This window comes from Bacillus rossius, chromosome 12 (genome assembly GCF_032445375.1).
Source record: "Bacillus rossius redtenbacheri isolate Brsri chromosome 12, Brsri_v3, whole genome shotgun sequence".
NCBI lineage: Eukaryota > Metazoa > Arthropoda > Insecta > Phasmatodea > Bacillidae > Bacillus > Bacillus rossius.
In genome coordinates this window covers 22,771,620-22,793,574 of record NC_086339.1, presented here as the reverse complement: position 1 = coordinate 22,793,574, position 21,955 = coordinate 22,771,620, and the positions used below count along the sequence as shown (strand labels likewise).

General features: G+C 34.9%; 1 protein-coding gene across 2 annotated transcripts in view; it reads left to right on the top strand.

Annotated features, from left to right (window-relative positions):
• The window catches only part of LOC134537696 (protein CLEC16A homolog), a 47,505-nt gene that overhangs the window by 13,119 nt on the left and 12,431 nt on the right, over positions 1-21,955 (top strand). For both annotated transcript variants that reach the window (XM_063378419.1, XM_063378420.1), the window contains 6 exons: positions 2,204-2,332; positions 5,736-5,927; positions 11,837-11,959; positions 14,736-14,890; positions 16,190-16,490; positions 17,999-18,150. In XM_063378419.1, the coding sequence (XP_063234489.1) occupies positions 2,204-2,332; positions 5,736-5,927; positions 11,837-11,959; positions 14,736-14,890; positions 16,190-16,490; positions 17,999-18,150 (1,052 nt within the window). The remainder of the gene's footprint in view (positions 1-2,203; positions 2,333-5,735; positions 5,928-11,836; positions 11,960-14,735; positions 14,891-16,189; positions 16,491-17,998; positions 18,151-21,955) is intronic.

Below are 21,955 nucleotides of genomic sequence, written 5' to 3'. Positions count from 1 at the left end.
ATAGCACATAACACATGAAAACAAAACAGATGTAAAGTGTAATATAAATAATACATTAATGAAAATTGAAAACAACAATACCTATACAATTTTAATACAAGTACAAGAAAATAAAATAAAAGATATAAATATTATAAACAATTCACCAAACTATTGAAGTGCCTTAAAATAAGCAGTTATTGGAGTTAGTTACTATTACATACACCTGCCCCTCGAAGTAACGCTGTTCAATTAGCATGATTTTGAAGTAACGATGCCAATAAGTTACGGTATGTTTTGAAGTAGTGCAGGCATAAATTATAATTTTACATAAATTTTTATTTCAGTGTGCACACAGTTGCAATGGCATTTGTGTAGCATTAAATACAAAACAACAAATTAATATTGTGATGTATCAACAAACAATGTTCACCTCATTCCTTAATGGCTATTCACTTTCTTCCTTGCTTATTTATCTCTGATAACAGTGTGTTCAGTCAACATTTATTTTACGCCATAACGCATGTCTGAAGCAGCCTTGGAGAATAAAGCTAGGAGCTTTCAGGGCTAGTTTCCTGGGGCCTAATAAAATGTGCTACTGGCAGACACACATTTATTAAACAAGTGTTGAGAATTACGATAACAGGTTAAATAATCTTTCTCATTCTGGAAAACTAAGTTTATGCTTTGTTAATTCATATTAGTACCGAAATGTATCCCATTTGTATATTTATAACTTTATTATTTTGTAACTCAGAAATATTGTTAGGGTCTACTTAGGAGTGTTATGCCCAAGCCCTATTATGTAAACAAAGTGATATGTGAATTGAATTTTAGGTTGTTTAATCTCAAAATGTTATTCAACATTTAATTAAATGTACTTTAAGTGTATTTAGACATATATTTGTACTGTAAATTAATTTTATCAGTAACAGTGTCTTGTTTAAAATGGTAGTTAGCAGGCACATGTACTTGATTGGAAAACGAATTATTTGGATTATCATACACTCTGATGGCAAAGTATGTATTTGATTAGGGCTCTGTTCTCCTGGAACGAATTAGAGGATTACTTCGCTGGGCGGGTGTACACATTTGGCTAATTTATAAAAGTTGGTTATTAATGTACATAAAATATCATTTTTATTGTCTTTCGTACATAATGGAGACTGTTATCAACTTTAAACTGTGGTACTTGTATACCAGTTTTGTCAAGAAGGTATTTACAGTTTATTTTTGAATTGTAATATCTGCTAAAAATAGTGAATCTAAGTAAACTCTGTTCATACAATGGAACTAGGTTAGGATGAGGTTTATTTTTTATTATTTATAATTCTGAGTACTTAATTTTGTATATTTTCAATTTTGTCCCTGTATAAATTATTAATGCAATTCCAAATCACAGATTCTAATTTCAATCTTACTAAGACTATATAAAATGTAACAATGGACTTAATATTAGTGGCATAAAAGGTAATGCATCTATTAAAGCAGTGGTTTTGCAAGAACTGGAAACTGAAGAGTTGACATGTTGATGATAGCCTTATTTTGAATCTAATATGATACCAAGGTCTTTGATAAAGGGAGTAATTGGTATTTCAGTGTTTTCCAACTTATAATCATACCAAATAGAGTGTAGTTTCCTTGTAAATGTAATGATTTTGGTTTTACACCATTTATTAATATCAGAAATGTCTTTTTGGAATAGGAGACAATCATGTATGGAAGTAATCTTTCTAGATATTTTCAAGTCATCTGCAACTAAAAGGCCAGTAGAATGATGTAAAACCAGAGTATTATAATTATTAAATATATTGAAAAACAGAGGTGATAGATTACCTCCTTGCAGAACTCCAGTATTGTTTATGGATACAAAAAAAAACACATATTTTTTAGATAACTGGTAAACCAATTAATTATTTTTATATATGCCTACATTTGGCAGCTTTTCTAATAATATAGAGTGATTTACAGAGTCAAAAGCTTTTGCTAAATCGAAATTGCAAGCATCCATGTGACCACTGTTCGTTAGTTTGATTATAAATTGGTCTAGTAATCTGCAACAAATCTGTTCCCAAATGAAAGCTTAATTATAAAATTAATCTGTCTTGTTAGGTTTTAGGTAATTTGTTTTTGGTCCCCTTGGGAAAAATGTGTTTCTGTCATGCCAGTGTGTACACCTCGCCTTTTAACAGGACTGCTTTTTTGAAAGAGACACGAATCCTAGGTAGGCAGTTGGCAGAGCCAGGAGCACCTGATTCAGTTGAAGCACACAAGTCTGAAACTGGAGAGGCTTCGGAACATTCTATTAACCAAAACATCACAGACGAAGAGAAGGAGAAGCTGATAGCTCAGGGTGAGTAGATATCATTTCTGTATTGTTTTAAAGTTCTGTACCCAACCAAGTAACTCTATGGTAGTTGTTACTACCCTGTCAGTCAATACCGGGCATCTAGCCTGAGGTGCTACATTCTTCAGATAGTGCTATGAATAGAGACAAGATACTATGGTTTTATTTTCAGGCCAATTTCATTTCTAAAACAGGATATTTCAGTGTTATTGTTATTATTTTTTTGCGAAAACTGTTTATTAAAAAAATATATATTACTGATCAAATACAGCGAAACCCCTTATTTACGTTACCGTTATTTACGTTTTCCCGTTATTTGCACTATATTCTTCAGGTCCCGTTTGGTTCCCATATAGTCCAATACAATACTTTCCCGCGAATTACGTCTCAAAAATCGAATCAATCCCGCTATTTACGTCACGTAACAACCATAAACAACCAGAAAATACCGTGGAGCTAGTAGGCAATGAACATTTTAAATAGCAAAATATACATATTTTATAACATGAAAAGTTGCTTTTATTTCTAAATATGTAATAATTTAAGCCTAGGCGTGTAAAAGTACGAGTAATTATAGCAGGAGACAATCTAAAATGCACGAGGGAAAAACGTAAACATGAATGTACAAACATCGCTGCTTGTAAGTTCTGATACTGTATTTATGTCACAACTTAGCCGAAATACTGGTACGAGACATAAACTTCACAAGATAAAATGAGCGGTTTCTTGGTAACTGTTTTATACGTCTTTTATAATTTGGGAAGTATTGTACAGTTGACGCCATATGTTTTAAACTAACCATTTATTTCTGGGGATCGTAAATAATTAATTATTGGTATCAAGACATCATGATAAACGTAAACTTGAACATGTCACGGCAGCGAGAAAACTGGTGCGTATACCAATAAACTGGTATTAGAACTGGATAAAATTGGTACACGGGAGGTGGAGCTTATATTTTTTTCCGCTAAGCTCGCATCTATTGGTTGGCGGCTGATGGCGTCATGAGTCTGGGCGGAGCATAGAGTGCGCATGCGCCGCCGCGTCGTTACAGCAGCTGACCGAGTACAATGACCTTTCTCCGCGTTTGGCGCGCTATTGACGGTAAATATTCATCAATTTGCGGCCTTTTCTTAAAAAATTTTTTACTGTGAGCAATGTGTATGTAGCCCGTATTTGTTATAAACCCTGCCGGTTGCAACTGTATTTATAATTTGGAGAGGCAAATAATCTCCTTGAACAGCTAAAAAAGCAAGCAGAAGAAAATTTAAAATTTATTTTTTAGGAAGTAATCAGAAAAACATTTTGGCTTTCATTCTTTTTTTATTTTTGTCAAATGTGGTAAATTAATAATTGATTAAATACTAAAGTAAAATTTGTTGTTAGTGTGTTTGTACCTGCATTGTAGTATGTACTATTAAACAAAAGGAAAAAAATTCTAAATAAGGTAAACTGTACTCCTTTTTATACTTTTCCCTTTATTTACACTTTCCCGCTTTTTACACTTTTTTACTTTGTCCCCATGAAAAGTGCAAATAAGGGGTTTTGCTGTATGATACTTAAAAGTTCCATTATAGTAATTTATCTAAAATAGTGTCATTTTGACTGATACATATTGCACTTTTTCAATATAATGATTTTTAATAAGCATACCTAAATTTTTCAGAACAAATTAAATAAATCTGTTTAGTATTTCTGTGTTTGAAAAAGTTCTAAGGTTGTAAGGTAAAAAAAAAAGTGACTACATGTTTTCTCACATAATCGTCGCACATTTTATTCTAAAATCAAGTTTGAAAAGTAGGGGTGCAAGGATTATGCTGAAAAAATTTTTTTTGTTAGATAAAGTTATAAAAACAAAACCCATTCATGGAAGGTACGTTTATTTAAAAAGTGAAGTATAAAGGAGCATGCCAACAATTTAAATTAATAAAAAGTCATGCAACAAAAACCTTTCTTAAACTTTAAATAGAAAAACAATATCTGATCCGAATGCGAGCCCGAACGAATGCGTAACCATCGTAGTACTAACCACGAAAGAGTTCGGGCCATCAGATGTAGTTACCTCAGCACTCGACAGAGAGCGTGCTTTGCATGTACTCGGCGAGACATCGATACTCGGCTACGTGTGCGCGCTCTGTACGGGAGCAACATAACCAAACATTAATGATTGCAACGAGCGCTGGCTACATTTTTGTAAGCGGTACACCGCGGCGACGCAGTCGAACAAATTAAAGTTTTAACGTTTAAAAAGTCTTTAAAAGAAAATTTACACGTCAGACAACTTCGTATTTACGTAAATTAAATAAGTAAGAGGTAATGTCCGAATAAATATTAGATTTCTATTTTAAAATACATTGTTTTATACGGAAAAAATACCCACACAAGGCGTTCGGAATCTAATAGCGGGACCAAAAAAGTAAAAACATCATGTGACATTCACGCGAGAGGTTTTTTTTAATCCAAATTTTGATGCCCTAAAATATGGGTGCGATGATTATGCGAGTGTGATGATTATGCGATAAAAGAGGGTAATAATGATTGCAAGATTGAAAATGTAAAGTTTTTCCAATCTTTTTTTATTAAATTGTGGTAGAAACATCATGCTAAATAAATTACTTTCAATGAATTTATATTTAAAAGATAAGATATTTGTCATTAAGAGATAAGTTTTGATTGAAAATGCTGAACTGTTTCATGATTTTATTTGAATTTCGGTGCTTTTTGATATATTAACTGGAATTTTGGTATTACGTATATGGTGTATTGACATGCTTTTCTGTGTTTTTTTTCTTTTGGTTTTATCTCATTTCACTGTATACCGTAATCTTGTCCCTGACTGTAAAGCTATAGTGGGTAGATCCCCCTGTTAGATGTGAGAGAGTTGAACTAATTTTTTCTGTTATATGTTATCTCATGCATTAAATACCAGTGGGAGTATTATGTAAATTTAATAATCCTATGAAATCACATTATGATTTAATATAGTATTTTTGCTGTAGTACTTAGTCATCGTTCCATAGAATAACAACAGGAATAAAATAAATACCAGTTGTCACGTGTGCAACATGTATCTACTTCCATTTATTAATATTTACAACTTAGGGATATAGGTAAGTTAGCAAAACTTAAGAGATTTCTTAGATTTTATATTCTTACAATTGTCTTCAGAATATGTGCTGCTATTTAATAATCTGTAAAAAAAGAAATTCTGTACCACATATGATGTGATTAAAAAAAGGATTAATTTCCCTGGGCTTACAACAGAATAAATATTATAAATTGCAAAAAGTGAAATGAAGTCATACAAAATTCCTGTCTTATTTGTAACTACCCGAATGACGATGTAGAGCTCTAGTTCCCAAGCGGCATCACTCCTGGAAGTGTAGCGCACGCTCTCGGCACGTTGCAGAAGTGGGAGCACCGCCTGCGCCAGCGTGCGCCACCGCGCCAGTTGCGCCAGCCACCCCCCCCTTGGCCCCGGTGCAGTCCCTGGCGAGCAGGCCTTTCCTCGAGATGATATTCAACACCCTGCAGTGCTCGGAGAACGACTACGCGGCCCTGTTTGCCCTCTGCCTGCTCTACGCTCTGGGCAACAACAAAGGTACTTAATTCCCTACTTTGCGGCAGATCCCACTTGAACTCGCGATCAGTGGCGATTGCAAACCAACTGTAGGAGCTTCATGGACATTTTGATTATGTTTTTTTAGAATTAATTTGCTTGATATCTACAGGTTCCACTTTTTGATGTCCAATAACAAGGTGCTACTGTTTTCAACTCTAATTAGATATTAAGTACCATGTTATTTTTGCACCAGCTATATCAGATATAGTATGCTGGAAAAAAATAAGTAACTTAAATATGTTTGTATGTTTGTATTACATTCATTAAATGATTCGTACATTGGGGAATTTTTATTTAATGTGCAGTTTTTTGATCATACACCATTAGAGTTTTACACTGTTTGTCATGGAAAAATTCAGAAAATAAAAATATGAAGATAAAACAATTCACCTAAAACAGGACTGAATCAGCTAATGTCGGACAAACGGAACCAACTGACGCGCGACGTGCCGCGCACGTCTTTAATCTCGAAGCCGTCAGCTCCTCTCTTCCTAAACACGTGTGCGCGCCGCCACCGACCGACTGTGACAGCCGGCCCGCCCAGCCGCAATCAGTCGCCCGTTACCAGGGCGACCACTGCCGCAAAACTGCAATGGTGCATGTCCAAAAAACTTCATTAAATCAAGTATGTTCAGTTAATCAGTTTAAGTAGGATATTTGGTTTAAGAAGTAAAAAAAAAATTTAAATGAAAAAATATATTTGTATTGGGGAGAAGTTTTAAATGGATAGCATTTTGCGCTTATTTTACTGTGAATCTTTGTATTTATAGTTATGAAGATTTTCATGCAATATATTATTTCTCAGTGATACTTTTACTAAAACATTGACTTTCTCATTAGATTAGAACCATGAAGAAGTTGACATTCTTTATAAATTTTTAAAGGGATATATGAACGACTAGAAATTGGAGTCAAATAATGAATTAAAACTCGACTGAAAAGATTGCAGCAAAAATGCATAAGAATAAATTTATGTTTGTTGTTTTGTCTGGTCTAGTATTTTCTTTGTTACTTTTCAATTTTATATTAAAATTCTGAATTCTAATTAAAATGAAGGTACCATACACTCCTGAACATAATAAAATCAACATATTGTATTTACCTGCATATGGGTAGCATATTTAAAGCTGATTCTTAGTTTAAAAAAGTGTAATGCGATTCTTGTGTGAATTTATAACTATGGGTTAGAAAAAAAAATGTTATAATTGCAGTGTGTCTGAATATTTGTGTTAATGAGTATGTGTTGGTTTTTAATAAGTAATTTACGAGTAAGTATAAATTGTTTAGTTAAAGTATCTGAGCAGTGCATGAAAAACACTATGAATGGCTCCATTGTGCTATGTCTGATGCCAGTCGCCCAGCCGTAGCTGGCGCTAGGGAGTGATGTGTCTGGCTGGGCTGGCATTCGGCTGAAGGAGAGAAAATCTAAAAATAAACCAGCGAATTTGTATGTATGTGTTCTGTAAGTGTGTGAGGCCATGTAGCGGTGTTGATAGTTCTCCCACCCTCCCTCCCTCCCTCCCTCCCTTCTCTACACTTGTAAATGTCAGTGAACTGGCACAATCTCCACGAGTTTATGTTAACCGTTTTTTAAGATGTGACACTGACCCAACATAATTGTTTTTTTGTTTTTTTTTGTGTGAGATTCCTCTGCTTTCAAATGCAATATTCCATGACAAAACTACAGCCATGTATCCCTTCCCGGCTATTGTATTTTTTTTTAACCAGTCCTCTTCCAGAATAGAAAAAAATGCAGCAAGCTACCCTTTATTGTCAGTTTATTTGTATGCTGCATTTTTATGATAAAAACAATTTCTAATAAATTGGTTAAAAACAGATACATTCAGAATAATAAAAATAAATTGGCAAGCATGTGGTTTGAAAAACGATTCAATAAAAGATGCACAATAAAACAAATTAAGTTATTTCTATGCATTTTGGTACAATTTTTGTCAGAAAAATATTATTCTTCCTTGAATCTCAAACATTAAAATATACTTTTATTTTGATTTGAGTGAAGTTTTGGTCAAATGCTGCTTAAATCCAAGATATAACTTGCATTTCATTGTTACGCAGTGTATTATTTCGATTTTATCGCAATTCACAGTATAATCTTGCCCTAGTTGTAACTGTAAGAACGTCTCACAGCACATAACAATATAGTTGTGGTCGACAAGTTCCACACGTAATACTTGTGAAACCTTTTAAAAAGAGTTATAATTAATTAACTAAACAGCCTGCCTCCCGAGATATGATCCGAGGCTAATACAGAACAATTAAAAATATTTAAGTGAGAAAACAGAAGTAACAGGTCAAGTGATGATGGCAAGTGATGAAGTCCCAGGGGTGCAGACGCTTCCTACTTATGGTGGTGATGGTTGAAGACTGGGCAGATTTCAGAAAATGGCCACTGACCAGGTCTCTTCTCACTTCGCCAGTGTCCGTTATTTGTTACTAGATCCGTGCCGCGTATGTTATGAAACTTATACGTAAAAAAATGTATTTCAATATATAAAATTTTAAAATAATAGTGCTTCTCAGGGGTGCATTCTGGACTGTCTGAGTGTTGTATCTGAAAAGAACAGAGCCCTTGGTAAGTAAAGAAAACAAATTACAAAGTTATTTTAAAACTTATTTATGGGAACGTTTCCCTGCTACTAGCGGTAATCACCTGTACCCTTCTCTGGGCCAATAGAAGCTATTTGATCGCCGGCATGCATCACGCTGTACACGCCAACACAGATAGAGCCGGAGAGATGATTGGTGAGGAGGGAGGTGGGGGCATGTTGGGCTCGGGTGGGCGTTGCCCAGGACGATGTCAGTACATCTGTAAAACAGCGCACAAGGCTATACCTGTCCCGTGGTTTTAAAAAAAAAGTGAGGGGAAACTCGTCAGAATCTGGTACGAAACATCCGGCTAAAAATGTAAGGAATAAGGCCCCTGCTATCCTGACGTGCTGGGCCATGATTTTCGGGTAAGTAATACACAGAAACCACCCAGATGTACGCCCCCGGCCCCCACCACTAGTGAAGTATTTGTGGCCAGGCGAAGGTTAGCTGCGGGTTGAAAAAAAAAAAGGGGGTCACTTCATGGCACAAATGAAGAAAGAACATGTTAGCTCCTTTTACCCAAGCAGGCATACACAGAACAGATAAAGAAAGTAGCATTTTAAGTTTCCCCTGTTTTATTAGACTTTAATTTAAAAAAAAGTATTAAATTCATAAATTTAAAGGGAAATATTTTTGTAGAAAGAAAGAACTATATAAATGGCAGCTAAAAGCTTCTCAGTGTACATTATATTTAAACCCACCCTCAGAGAAGTTTTACTCCTTTTAAAGAACAAATGGAAATGAATGGTGGCCAACTGCTTATTTCTGAAGCTATTATTTTCTTCACATATTCTATCCTTTATATGCATCTAAAATTTACTTACGAATTGAGCTTTAAATTTTAACACTTGAATGAAAACTTAAAACTTTTTTTTAAATTTAAATTTTGACCCCAACAGTGTGAACTTAGTACACCACTTAACTGCTCAAAAATCCTTAATTCTACAAAGGACATGTCAGGAAATATTTTGATTCTATAGAATCAGCTAGCACTGTTTATTTCAGTAAATGTTTTTCCTGATCCTGTTCCGATTCCCACAGGAAAAAATCTTTCCCATCCAGAAATTTCCGGAGTTGAAAAAATGTATTCCCTACAGTCCTAATTATATTTTATATTTACTTAAATTAGATTATTTTACATTTTGGTCAATCTTAAATTTGAAGTCACCTGTACAACTGAAAGGATATGATGCTTAAAATTTAAAAAAAAAAAAAAACTGGAAAGAAAATAATTTACTTCAAACTAGTACTGTGAATTCATATAAACAAATGAACTGTTTCATACTCATTCATTAACATTCTTTAAGAGAATTTCTTATCAAAATCCAAAACGTATGTTTTGAAAATTTTGTTATCAATGTTCCCTACTGAATATTAGAAGTAGTGAGAGATGTTTTACCGTGCAGTTAACCCAATTCCAGTATGTAATGGAAATACGAACATGTGGAGTACAAATTAATATGCTCTTTAGTGTAAAATATAAGTATGAAATTATGTTAGCATTTTTTTTAAGTTTTATGAATCTAAAAAGGGTTTGTAATGTGTGAACCTTAAGATTTTATTAATGTTAATAAGTGAGGCATATGGCAGTTCTGATGAGACCTAAAGATTTTGCTACAAGAATGATTTTGATATATCCGCTGGAAAAAAAAAAATTTTTGGCAATAATTTTTGGACATTCTTGTTCACATGTGCTTTAACTTCAAAATCAATAATTTAATGGATGTTTAACTCTACTCTTCTTAGTTAAATTGTGTTCCTACATTCCTCCAGTTCTGGAAAATGTTAAGTGTTGGAAAACATTTATACTTGTGCATGTTTGGTTTTATTATTTTTGGTAATAAATTTTACTTTGACAAAAATTTATGCATTCCTGATTTGTTTCTTTTCCATGCTTCCACTGGCTTTTGTAGATGGTAGGACATAAGCTTTTAGTCATTTTATTTTCATACAAATAGCTATATTATTTGTAATTTTTGCTTATTTCGTTGTTAGTTACAGTTCTGCTGCAAATATCTTTAAACTTTTCATTTTAAGTACCTTGGGATTTCCTGCAGCAGGATCTGAACCTGGGCCTGGACTAGATGGCTAAAATGAAGATTTCACAAAACCACTTGTGAAAAATATTAAAAATTTAGTTTTGAATTTGGTATGGAGTTTTCTGTATTGGATTTATTTGTTTGCTGAGTTCAGTGTGCATGTTTGGTGATAGTTTGGTTCAGTGGTGGCTGTTGAGTGGTTGTGAAGTACGCTGCTTTTTGCTCCAAACTGTACAGGCTGGCTTTCTGGCTGAACGTAATTGCCACTGAAACTTGGTTCCTCACTGACTACATGCTAAGGGTTAACCTCTCTCTCTGTTTCGGTTTTCACCAGTCCAGCACACATCACCTTTCAACAGCAGCCACTACTTAGTATATATTAATCCTTACTTTATTTTTGGAGTTTTTATCGTATATAATTTCAGATGCTAAGGTACAGTCTCACATTTCATGTTAGTTATTCCTTTTTCTACTCATTACTTTTATGTGAGGGCTATTTGTGTAAATTTATCATGATAGCTCATTTGCATTTTTTTCATTGCAACTGTCATGAAAGTAAGTGATCAAAATAATGAGCACTTGCGGGATATTTGTTTTTACAGCTATTAAACAAAATGAAACATAAAAATACAGGGTAGCCATCATGATATATTGGCAGGAATAGTCCTTAAGGGGCCCGCCTTGTCAGAGAGAGATGTATTTGTGTTAGTCAGGCAGGATAAGTGCAATGCTTGCTGGTGCTTCTAGCGCTGCATTGCCTCTAAGCTCAAAACTCTGAACTGTCACGCAGTTGTCTTGTCGTGCATGGGAAAACGGTGATGTTTGAGCGGTAGCCATTACATTATACGGCGGAGAAATTAAAATAAAGGTCTAATGCAAGGCCTTTGGGTGCTTTCAAGAATCTGTACAGGTAGTTTCATGTCTAAAAATTATTTTGAAAACATGCTTTTTAGCCATTTTCACTCTTCTAAAAATTCATTTTAAAGAAAAAAAGCCGGAAAATTCGCGCTCGCCGTATTCGTAATTGCTTTTCGTAAGCAGACACCATTCGGATATCTTGAGCAGTTTTAAAATGGTGTGGATTTTTTTTTTTTTTTTTTCGTTTAGCTGTGCACGTGGCATGTGTGCCCGGGTAGGCGGTGCCCCTTGAACGACAGCGATGGCTGGAACGGTGTGTGAGACGGCAGGCAAGGGAGGGCGAGCGAGCCCCACGGCAGTGCAGGTGGTTCGGTTTGGCAGGCGTGAACGAGGAGCTGCTGGACCTGGTGCTGCTGCCCTCGGAGAAGCCGGACACCATGCACTGGTACAACGTCCTGCTGGTGGAGAAGCTCATCAAGATCATCCTGAGCAGCTGCCAGCCCAGTGAGTGCGATGACCTGCTTGGGTTTACTCTGGGGCTCAGCCTCACCCGCCATGTTGATTCATTTTCTTTTTTCATTCCCTATTTTAAAAAATTTATTTCAACACCTCCCTTACCGAAACAATATAAATAAAACAATTTCTACCCAAATGTACTTATTTAAGTAAAATGAAGTAGAAAAAGGCCAAAAAGCATCAAAAGAATCTATTTATAACGAAATAAGTTTACTTGAATAGAAACAAATTCCAAAGATTATATGCATGAATTCAAACGAAATAAATCATTGGAAACGACTCAAATGTGTGGAAATGTTATCTAATTGAACATTTTAATGTGAATTAACCGAAAAAATCTTAAATGATACCAATGGAAATGATATAAAACCAATTATAACAAAATGAGTCCAAAAAACTAATACATCAAACAAAATCACTCTATACAATATGAATGAAATGATTTTCCCTCAAATGTACTTAAATAAGTTAAATGAAGTACTGCCAAAAATATTTCTACAGATATTTCTTGAGAATTACGAAGACTTGCGTGCCTTTTTTTACAGCCAGTAAGTACACTTAGCAAATATCTGATGAAAATATTTGTAGCCGAAAAAAAAATTGCAGGGGAGGTGTTGAGTTAAAATTTAAAAAAAAAAGCCCTTAAAATAAGTAATGACAAAAAAAATCAACATGGTGTGTGAGATCAAGCCTTGGTGGAGAAATAAAAGTATCCTAAAAAAATCAAGAATTGAACATTTTTTTTTCCATTGGCATTGAATGATTTATAAAAAAAAAGTCTATATATAGTTCTTATATCTGCAGTCTAGTAGGCATCTTGAGTTAAATATGCTACTATTACATAACATGTAGATAGCAAGGTGCTGATAGGGACTTTCAGTTGGGTTGTTTATTGATATTGCATATTGTGTGCTATCACTGGTGTTGACGTATTGTGTGTGTGAACTGTTATAACTTCCTTGAATTTCCCGATCTACTGGCGACACATTCATCCCTAGTAAAATTCCTGTGCGTTAGCTAGAGAGACTTCAATGTTTTGAGTTGTTATTGGCTGTATGCTATTGCACTGCTAACAAGTGAACACAGTGCAATTATTCAGGCAAAAAATTTTTAATAATGAAATTATTATGTTTTTAAATAACAAAAATATAAACAAAACATAAAAATAACAAGCAGCATAGTATGCTGATACAAATATGCAAATATATATCATATCTGGCTACAAAATTTGCTTCAAAACACAAAATGCAATGATTTTGTTGTGAAACGTCATCAGAAATTGTCCTGCGAAAAATATAATGGCATGACAGTGCAGTAATCCTATGTTGCAGATCCAGCTTAGTCTTAAGAGTTCGAAGCCCATAGCTGAATTACTTGCTTATAGGAAGGAGGACTTTGCAGTCTTAAATTTTTTTTGGCAATGTTGTTAAGAGGCTTAGGGTAATTAAAATATACAATAACATTAAAGAACAGTAAAACATGTGAATACTTATGCCCGTTTTCCGTGGTTAAAAACAAGCAAAATTTTTTTAATATTTTCAAAAAATGTTTGAAGAGCGGTTTCAGTATGTTTTTCTATGGTTTACACATTCTGTTTATAAAGCCTTCCCTGATGCATGCATCTCAGGTAGGAAGCGACGAGGGGTCTGGGTGTCAGTTGCTACCTTGCCACAAGGCAGCCAAGTTCTGGGAGCGCGTCCGAGTCATGGAAGTCGCAGATGCCGAAAGCACTTTTACTTTGCCCACTTCACGTCTCATTCACTGGTCCTAACGAGCCAGGGGTTCTCCATCGGAGCATGCACAAGGCCAACAGTCGGTGAAAGATAGTTGAAGCAATCCCGGGTGGTTGCTAGGCAATTTTTTGTGCCCCCTGAGCACAATAACCGAATCAGGCCCCATAGTGCCAACTGGGTTGAGGGAAAACAAAACAGGGTGCCTGTGAAGATCTTGCTGACTTATTTGCATCATGCCATCCATGCAATATCACAGAAAGCTTGTCTGTAAACAGACAGAGGGTACACGTCTGTAAACGGACAACCAAGAGCAAATAAACTTAAGTAGGATTCTCTTGTAAACAGATGGGAAGCAATTAGTGTGAAGCCTCTGTAAATGTATGGTCACCTTGGTCGAATCTGTGGCAGGCAGGCGGAGGTGACGATGATGACAACAGCCAGGCTTTCACAGGCTGGAGGTCGCAGGTCTTGAAGTGTAGGCAGTCCCAGCAGGCAGAAAAATAAAATGAGTTGCGGCGACGAGTCCTGAGAGGCGACAAGGCGGGTCGACAACTAGAGAGCATAGTGTCTTTACCCTATTGTATCGTACATTTAGCCAGGAGGAGAGGAAGGAAACCAATGAGGAGCAAGTGTGGCGCAAATTGGCTGCACGGATTGGGAAGGAGGGGAAGTGGCGCTGCCCTCCCCTTGTGCAGAAGGTGGACACTGCAGTAGCATCCAGCCGGGCGCGTTTTGAGATGGATGACCGCAGCTGCATCCACCCGGGCGCTGATGGGGATGGGTGCTGCGGCCAATAGGAGTGAGGCGAGAGAATCGACGTCTGCCGACAATGGCGGTGTGCGGCACGCATCAGCCATAGCTGTTAGAAGGTTGACCAGTGAACATTTTCATACTATCAACTTAATCTTTGAAAGGCAGAGTCGTTGGTGTCATAAAAATTAATAATTTGTCCTGTTCCCAATGTTATTAGTGGATGTAGGTAGGTATTGATAATATTTTGCTGATACTCTCACCGATATTTTATGTGTTAGATTCTCGTATCCGGTTGGTTACCTTGGAGCTGGCTATCAGGTTATTGACTCAGCTGGTGATGAAGAATGGCAGAAGCTTTCTGCACGACTGTCATCTGGCGGCCATCGAGGGAGCCAAGGAGGAGAGCACTTCCCTGCTTAGGAACTTCTACAAGGTGCGTCGTGATTTCATGCCTTACTATACAAAGAATAAAATTATATCAAAATCAACTTTTGTTCTGATAATTTATGTGTATGTATGTATGTTGAAAAATGTTAAGTTTCAACCACACAACATTACTACATTGTAGGGGTTCCCAACTCTACATGCCTTTGTTTGAAAATCTGGTTAAAAGAAAAATTCAATATTAAAATATTTTGAAAGTTCATTTGCAATTTTTTTTATATTCTCTTAACAAAAGCCAATGCAACAAATTTTCTTTAATATAATTAATTATCAACTGTCTAATGAATATTAATTTAGTTTATTTAAATTATTAAAATAATTATTTATTTATATTATGAATTTAAATATTAAGCATTTCATCCAACATTTTTATAGAATAGTGTCAAATTTAAGATGCCATTGAGTGTAATATGAAATGCTCTCAATTGTCTCGATAAGATGGCCTCTGTTAGTTATAACAGATTGAAATAAAACCTTGAATTTAACAACCCTCAATGTGAGGGTGACCTTGAATGAAAGGAGAATCTTGAACATAAGACTTTCCATTATAAGATCTTGAATCTTAAATATGACAACCTCAACTTTAGAATAGCCTCTAATATAAAAAAAAAAGGCCCATTCACAATTTAAAATAATTTTAAAATTTAACTGTGGCCAAACTGTTGTGAAATAATAAAATAATAATGTTTATTTTTATTTATATTTTGTGAAAATTAATTCATTTTTTTACCTGTAAAACTATGCTATTCAACTAGCAATTTTATGTAGTGAGAAAGTTTCATTACATTATTTTTTTATTACAAAAAAGAAAAACAATTTTCATTAAAAAGAGTACCTTAGTAAAGAATTTATTTTTTATTAATTTTCGCAAAGTTTATCATATCATTTATCCTTCAAAATTAAAGATAACAGGATTTGCATAACCTTACATAAGAGTAAATGTATGTAATTATTTATGAAGCAAAGTGATGTGATGAATGATGAATATTGAACTCAAATGTCAGAGAACGAGGGTTTGAATCCCAGTCCTGATTTACCTACTTTTTCCATGATTTCCTGAAAAATCACTCCAGGCAAATACGAGGTTGGAAACCTTAACTGATACCATAGTTGATTCCTGTTCTAATTCGCCTGGTCTGTCCTTTTTTTAATCATCTCTGATGGTCTTACTGTGGACAAGACAGTAAGCCCAAGTAAAAATTAAAAAGGAATATATATGTATATTCTTTATTTAAAGCGTCTCTTCTGTCAGCTGCACTAATCAGTCATGCTCGTTGTTTTGTGGCAGAGCGAAGAGATCTTCCTGGACATGTTCGAGGACGAGTACAACGAGATGAAGAAGCGGCCCCTGAACGTGGAGTTCCTGATGATGGACTCGAACATCCTGCTGCCGCCGACGGGCACCCCCATGACGGGCATCGAGTTCGACCGGCGGCTGCCGTGCGGGGAGGTGGAGCGGGCCCGTCGCGCCACCCGGGCGTTCTTCCTGGTGCGCGAGCTGTCGCTGGCGCTGAGGGCGGAGCCCGAGACCCAGCTGCCGCTCACCAGCCCGCAGGCCTGCGTCCAGGTCGACCACGTCTTGGACCTGAGTGAGTTGCTCGGAGAACCGCTCCAAATTCCACTTTGGTGTCCGTTCACGAAGAACATTTAAGAATAGGTTTAGGGCAGCTGATTTTTGTTTTTTTTTGACTGTCGTTTTAGAAGAGTGAAAATGCCTAAAAGGCATGTTTTCAGAATAACGTTTAGGTATAAATAAAACTCTCGGTAAAGATTATTGACAGTACTACAGGTTCTTGCATTACGTTGTTACCAGGGGCGCAACAACTAAATTTCCAAAGGGGGAGCGATATACCTTTTTATAAAGAATCATCGATCCCCCCTATTGAAGCGGGGGGTCCGGGGGTCCTCCCCCTGGGAAAATTTTGTATTTCAAGGTGGAAAATGGTACTATTTAAGCAGTTTTATTATCTAAAAATTGATTACACAGCATTTTCTTTGCCCCCGTTTGCCCCCACTTCAAAGTTTCAGGGGGGGGAGGGGGGGCAAAATACCCTTCTCCCCCCTCCCTCCCCGTTGTTGCGCCCCTGATTGTTACCTTCATTTCTCCGCCATGTACATAATGCTGTGGTTACCGCTCAAATCTCAATAGTTGCACGATGAGAAGATTGCACGCCAGTTCAGAGACTTGAGCTTAAGAAGCGCCTGCAATTGTCACGTTTGTCAATCCCCGTCACCAAGGCGAATATACCTCTGACTAGGCGGGGCCCCTTAAAATGTTTCTAGAGGGAATTAATAATGTAGTTTTGGATTATTAACTGGGAGAACTTCCTGAGTTGGTCAAAATATTTGCGTTAATACATGAAGTATTAAATTGCATGATCTTGTTAATAGTGGGCAATAAGTTGCTGAATACATATCATTGACCTTGTTTTTTAAACTCCTCAAGGCTCAGATATTAAATTGCAAAAAAAAAAAAAAACAGGAAAATTTCCTTTGGGAAGAATTAATACTATGGTAGCTCTTCTTGGGCCACAAGAAATGTTTTGAAGTGGAAGAATGTGTAAAATAAGGGTTTGGTTTATCATCAAAGTATGTAGGTTGTTTTTTTGTAGATGAATATATAATTTGATGGCACCTAGTGCTTTCAGGTGATTGTGTAATACAAGATGCTCATTACAAGTTGATTGCTGTGATATGAGAATAATGTTAATAATGTTGATGGTGCAAAATTGTAATGTAAAATTTTTTGTGTTTGAAAACACTGAAATTTCATTACAATGTAACTTTTAATAAAAATAGTTTTGGTAGTTGATAAGAATATAGTTACTTTATACTCTAATGTTACATAATGTAAAACATTTTATAGAGATCTGATCCGTGCTGAACCGCTGTTGTTGTGGTTGTGATAGTTATTGGAATAAAAAATTACATTAAATTAAAAATACCTAGTTAAAACAGTTTATTGTATTCTTTCTAGTTATGCAAAAAATATTAATTCTGCATAGTGAACAGAATATATTTGTAACTAAATCAGCTTTGTTTCATGTCTGTGAAAATATTGTTTTTTAACAGATGGTGTGAAACATATGTTTTACAGATAACAGTGACTTAATAGCGTGCACTGTGGTAAACAAAGATGGTCAGAAGATCAGACGATTCCTGGTGATTGACACGATTCAGTTGATCCTCGTGGAACCGGATACTCGTCGTCTTGGCTGGGGCGTTGCCAAGTTTGTCGGCTTCTTGCAGGTATGACATGTTTGTCACTTGCTGCACTGTTAAAGTGGTTCGTTCAATGTTTTTAATAGTGTTTATATATATATTTATATATATATATATATATATATATATATATATATATATATATATATATATATATATATATATATTAGGGATGGGGCGAATCCTGATTTCCTCGAATCCGAATCCTAACTCGAATCCTCGACTGGAATTGCCGAATCTCGAACCCAAACCCGAATCTTTTAATAGATGATGTCCACATATCTAATGTAAGTGAGATGTATTCTGCTTGCACTAAAAGTCCCTTGACTTTATCACATGTAGATTGGTACATTTCTGGTTTAAGTGTATATAAAGACAACAATTTTTTCTTGAGAGATTTCAGTTTTAGTACAGATTAGCGGTTAGGATTTTTTCTATAAATAAGCTAGAGGTCTGCGAGCCTAAGAATTTTACTTCGAGCCGAGCTCGAGCTTTTGTGGTACAGTTACACTTTTGGGAAATTATTTTTATCTTAAACTTAATATCATGTTTGAATAAAGTATTAAAATGAAGTGGGCTTATTAATTTTGGGTAACTATTTACAGAGTGTGTTTACATATTGCACTGCTAGAAAAAAAAAAACATTTTTTTTTCATTGAATCTTACCTGTTTCCATTGGTTCACTAGTAACTGATATCATCCAACTAACATAACCAAGTATATGTTTGTGTAAATGTAACATATCTTTGGAAAAATTTCACCCTTGTCAATTTTTCTGGAGTCCTTACTGAGCTTCAACAAACTTAGCACCAAAAATCATGTTGTTTGAAAAGTACATTCACATTGTTTCAACATTTCCACTTTTCAGCACAATAATTCTGAGAGAGATTGTCACAGAGTATTAAATTCTGTTCTTTAATCTATCATTCAGAACAATAACTTGTTCTGCACGTTCAGGAGTTAAAATAGCTCTACGATTGGAGATAGTGTTTCCAGCAAAAGAGAAGCGTCTCTCGCTGGCAACCTGCTTGGCTGGAATGCTTTAGTAAAATTGCTTAACCTCAAAATTAGTGTCATAAATATCTGTAACTGGTCATTAAAGTTTAATCAATTGAAAGTAATAAAAATAAAAACATTTTACTTCATTCAATTTACACTTGCAAAAAAAACATACACACAATAAACCTACATGGAAATTAAAGTCTTTTTCAATATCCTGAAGTCTGAAATATGTTTACTCATGTCATTAAATGTAGAGCTGTATTGAAGAAGCCGATTTTGCCAATATTTAGTTGAATCGGCATTTCTGCCGACTGCCGATACAGTACGCTCGTTAATTTTCGGCCGATATTACTGAAAAACGAAAGAGACTACCATAACCTAAAAATCCACGAGTACCATTTTCACTTTTCGTAGTAGTACTGCATTCTTTCAGATCGCATTATTTCTTAGCAACATGTGCGAACCGTACATATCAAAGTTTAACATCCTTTTTTTTTAACAATGGTCTTTAATTTAATATGTCATGAATAAATAATACATTACTATCACGGTAAATATACATCTCAGTTGTTACGGTAACTATAGTGCAAATATGGTAGCTATCATGCTTCTGTAGTAATTATGGTATTCTACAAAGAATCTTTAGCTCTTTTTATGGTAATTATCTTAAAATAACTATTCGGTTTGTACTGTAGTTATGGTACATCATCCATATTTCTTCTAGAGGTGTAAAAGTAACGAAAAAATGTGTACCCGTATGTATTCGTTACTATAACAATTAGTACTCGTTACTTTCGTATCGTTACTCGTTACTTCTGATACCGCATGACATGGCACATGCTATGTTATGTAACAGCATCGTATCGAGTCGTATTTCGTACGCGTACAGTATGACGTCGCGTAAATAAAAATAAATCGAATATAAACAATTAAAAATATTTGATAATTAACAGCTTTTGTTAACCAAGAAACAATTAACTCTCATTAGAGCGGCTTTATTATAATATATATTTTAAGATAAGAACATAAAACGTGAAAATACGCGATTATAAAAAACAAAAACATACATAGTTATAATTTGTAAAAAATACTTTCTTACGTTGTTTCTGTTCGAATCTAAAACTTGTCTACACACACAATACCTTTAATAAACAGTAAAAAACTTGGACGACGAATTTCCAAATTATACTTTTATTAATAAACAAACATAGTTCTTTGTAACGAATACACGCGTGCATGCGTGAAACATACGAAAGATGCGAGTAACGAAATGCATTCGTGTGTAACGTGTCGTTACTCGTTACTAGATGCCGCACCCGTTACTCAGTAACGAATACATACGGTTTGCTACAGCTCTAATTTCTTCGTATGTTGTTGTTCATTTGTCTTTTCTTCATATTTACGTGTGCCATTATTTCAGACAGGAAGTTTCAGAAAAAATTTTAACGGACTTTATATCACACATTTAATGGCGTAAATGACGAGACCTCGGGCAATTTAAACGCTTTATACGGAAAAACCTACCATGCGGGACCTCGTAAGCGAGTTTTACTGTATTTTTTTCCCGTAAATAGTAAAAACCGAATCCTTTGACGAATCCTATATCAGACCCGCCGAACCTTCGAATCCCTAGGATTCGGCGGATTCGGCGGATATTGGATTCGGTCGCCCCATCCCTAATATATATATATATATATATATATATATATATATATATATATATATATATATATATATATATATGTATGTATGTATGTATGTATGTATTTGATTAGCGCTGTTTTGGTTAACGCTCTGTTTTCCCGAAAGGAATTTGTGTATCACTTCGAGGGATGGGTGTATTATACATTTATCCATTTAAATTTCATATATATTATATTTAAATTTATTCTACCAGTGTTAACTATGTACCACTAAAATTTAGAAACACAAATCCGGATGTGTAACTGGTGGTAATGATGATAACTGGTGGAAAACAACTAATGAAATTACCACCAGTTATCATCATTACCACCAGTTACACATCCGGATTTGTGTTTCTAAATTTTAGTGGTACATAGTTAACACTGGTAGAATAAATTTAAATATAATATATATGAAATTTAAATGGATAAATGTATAATACACCCATCCCTCGAAGTGATACACAAATTCCTTTCGGGAAAACAGAGCGTTAACCAAAACAGCGCTAATCAAATACATTTTTTTTTATTCACAGGAGTGTATGTTAGTCAAAATAATTAATTTTACAATCAGTTAAGTGTTATTTGAAGGGTTAAAGTGTTATATCAAGTTAAGTTATTTGAATTATGACACTACTCTTGTTAAAATCTATTGGCAGTACAAATATTTGTCTAAATACATTGGAAGTAAATTTAAATTGTTTAAATTGCATTTTAATATTAAACAGCCCAAAATTAAAAGACCACATTATTTACATAATAGGGTTTAGGCATAGTTTTTCCTAAGTAGGCACTAAAAACATTTCTGAGCTACAAAATAATAGTCTATTAATGTAGAAGATATGCTACAATTCTAAAAAAAAATTTTTGAATAATCTTAAAATTAAGTTTTCTCTTTTAGAAACATTATTTAACCTTTTCGTGTAATTCCTGATAGTGATTTTATTAAATGCACCATGCATGTCTGCCATGATTTGTAGGCCTGTGCAAATACAAAAATTTTGAATATGATTAATTTGTTATTCATATTCAATTATACCTTGAATACTAACAATTTGTAACAACGAGTATTCTTTTACTTACGAATATTTAACATAGCATACCTCGTGAGTTATACAAACGTCCACTGTTGAGGTTGTCATTTGTGC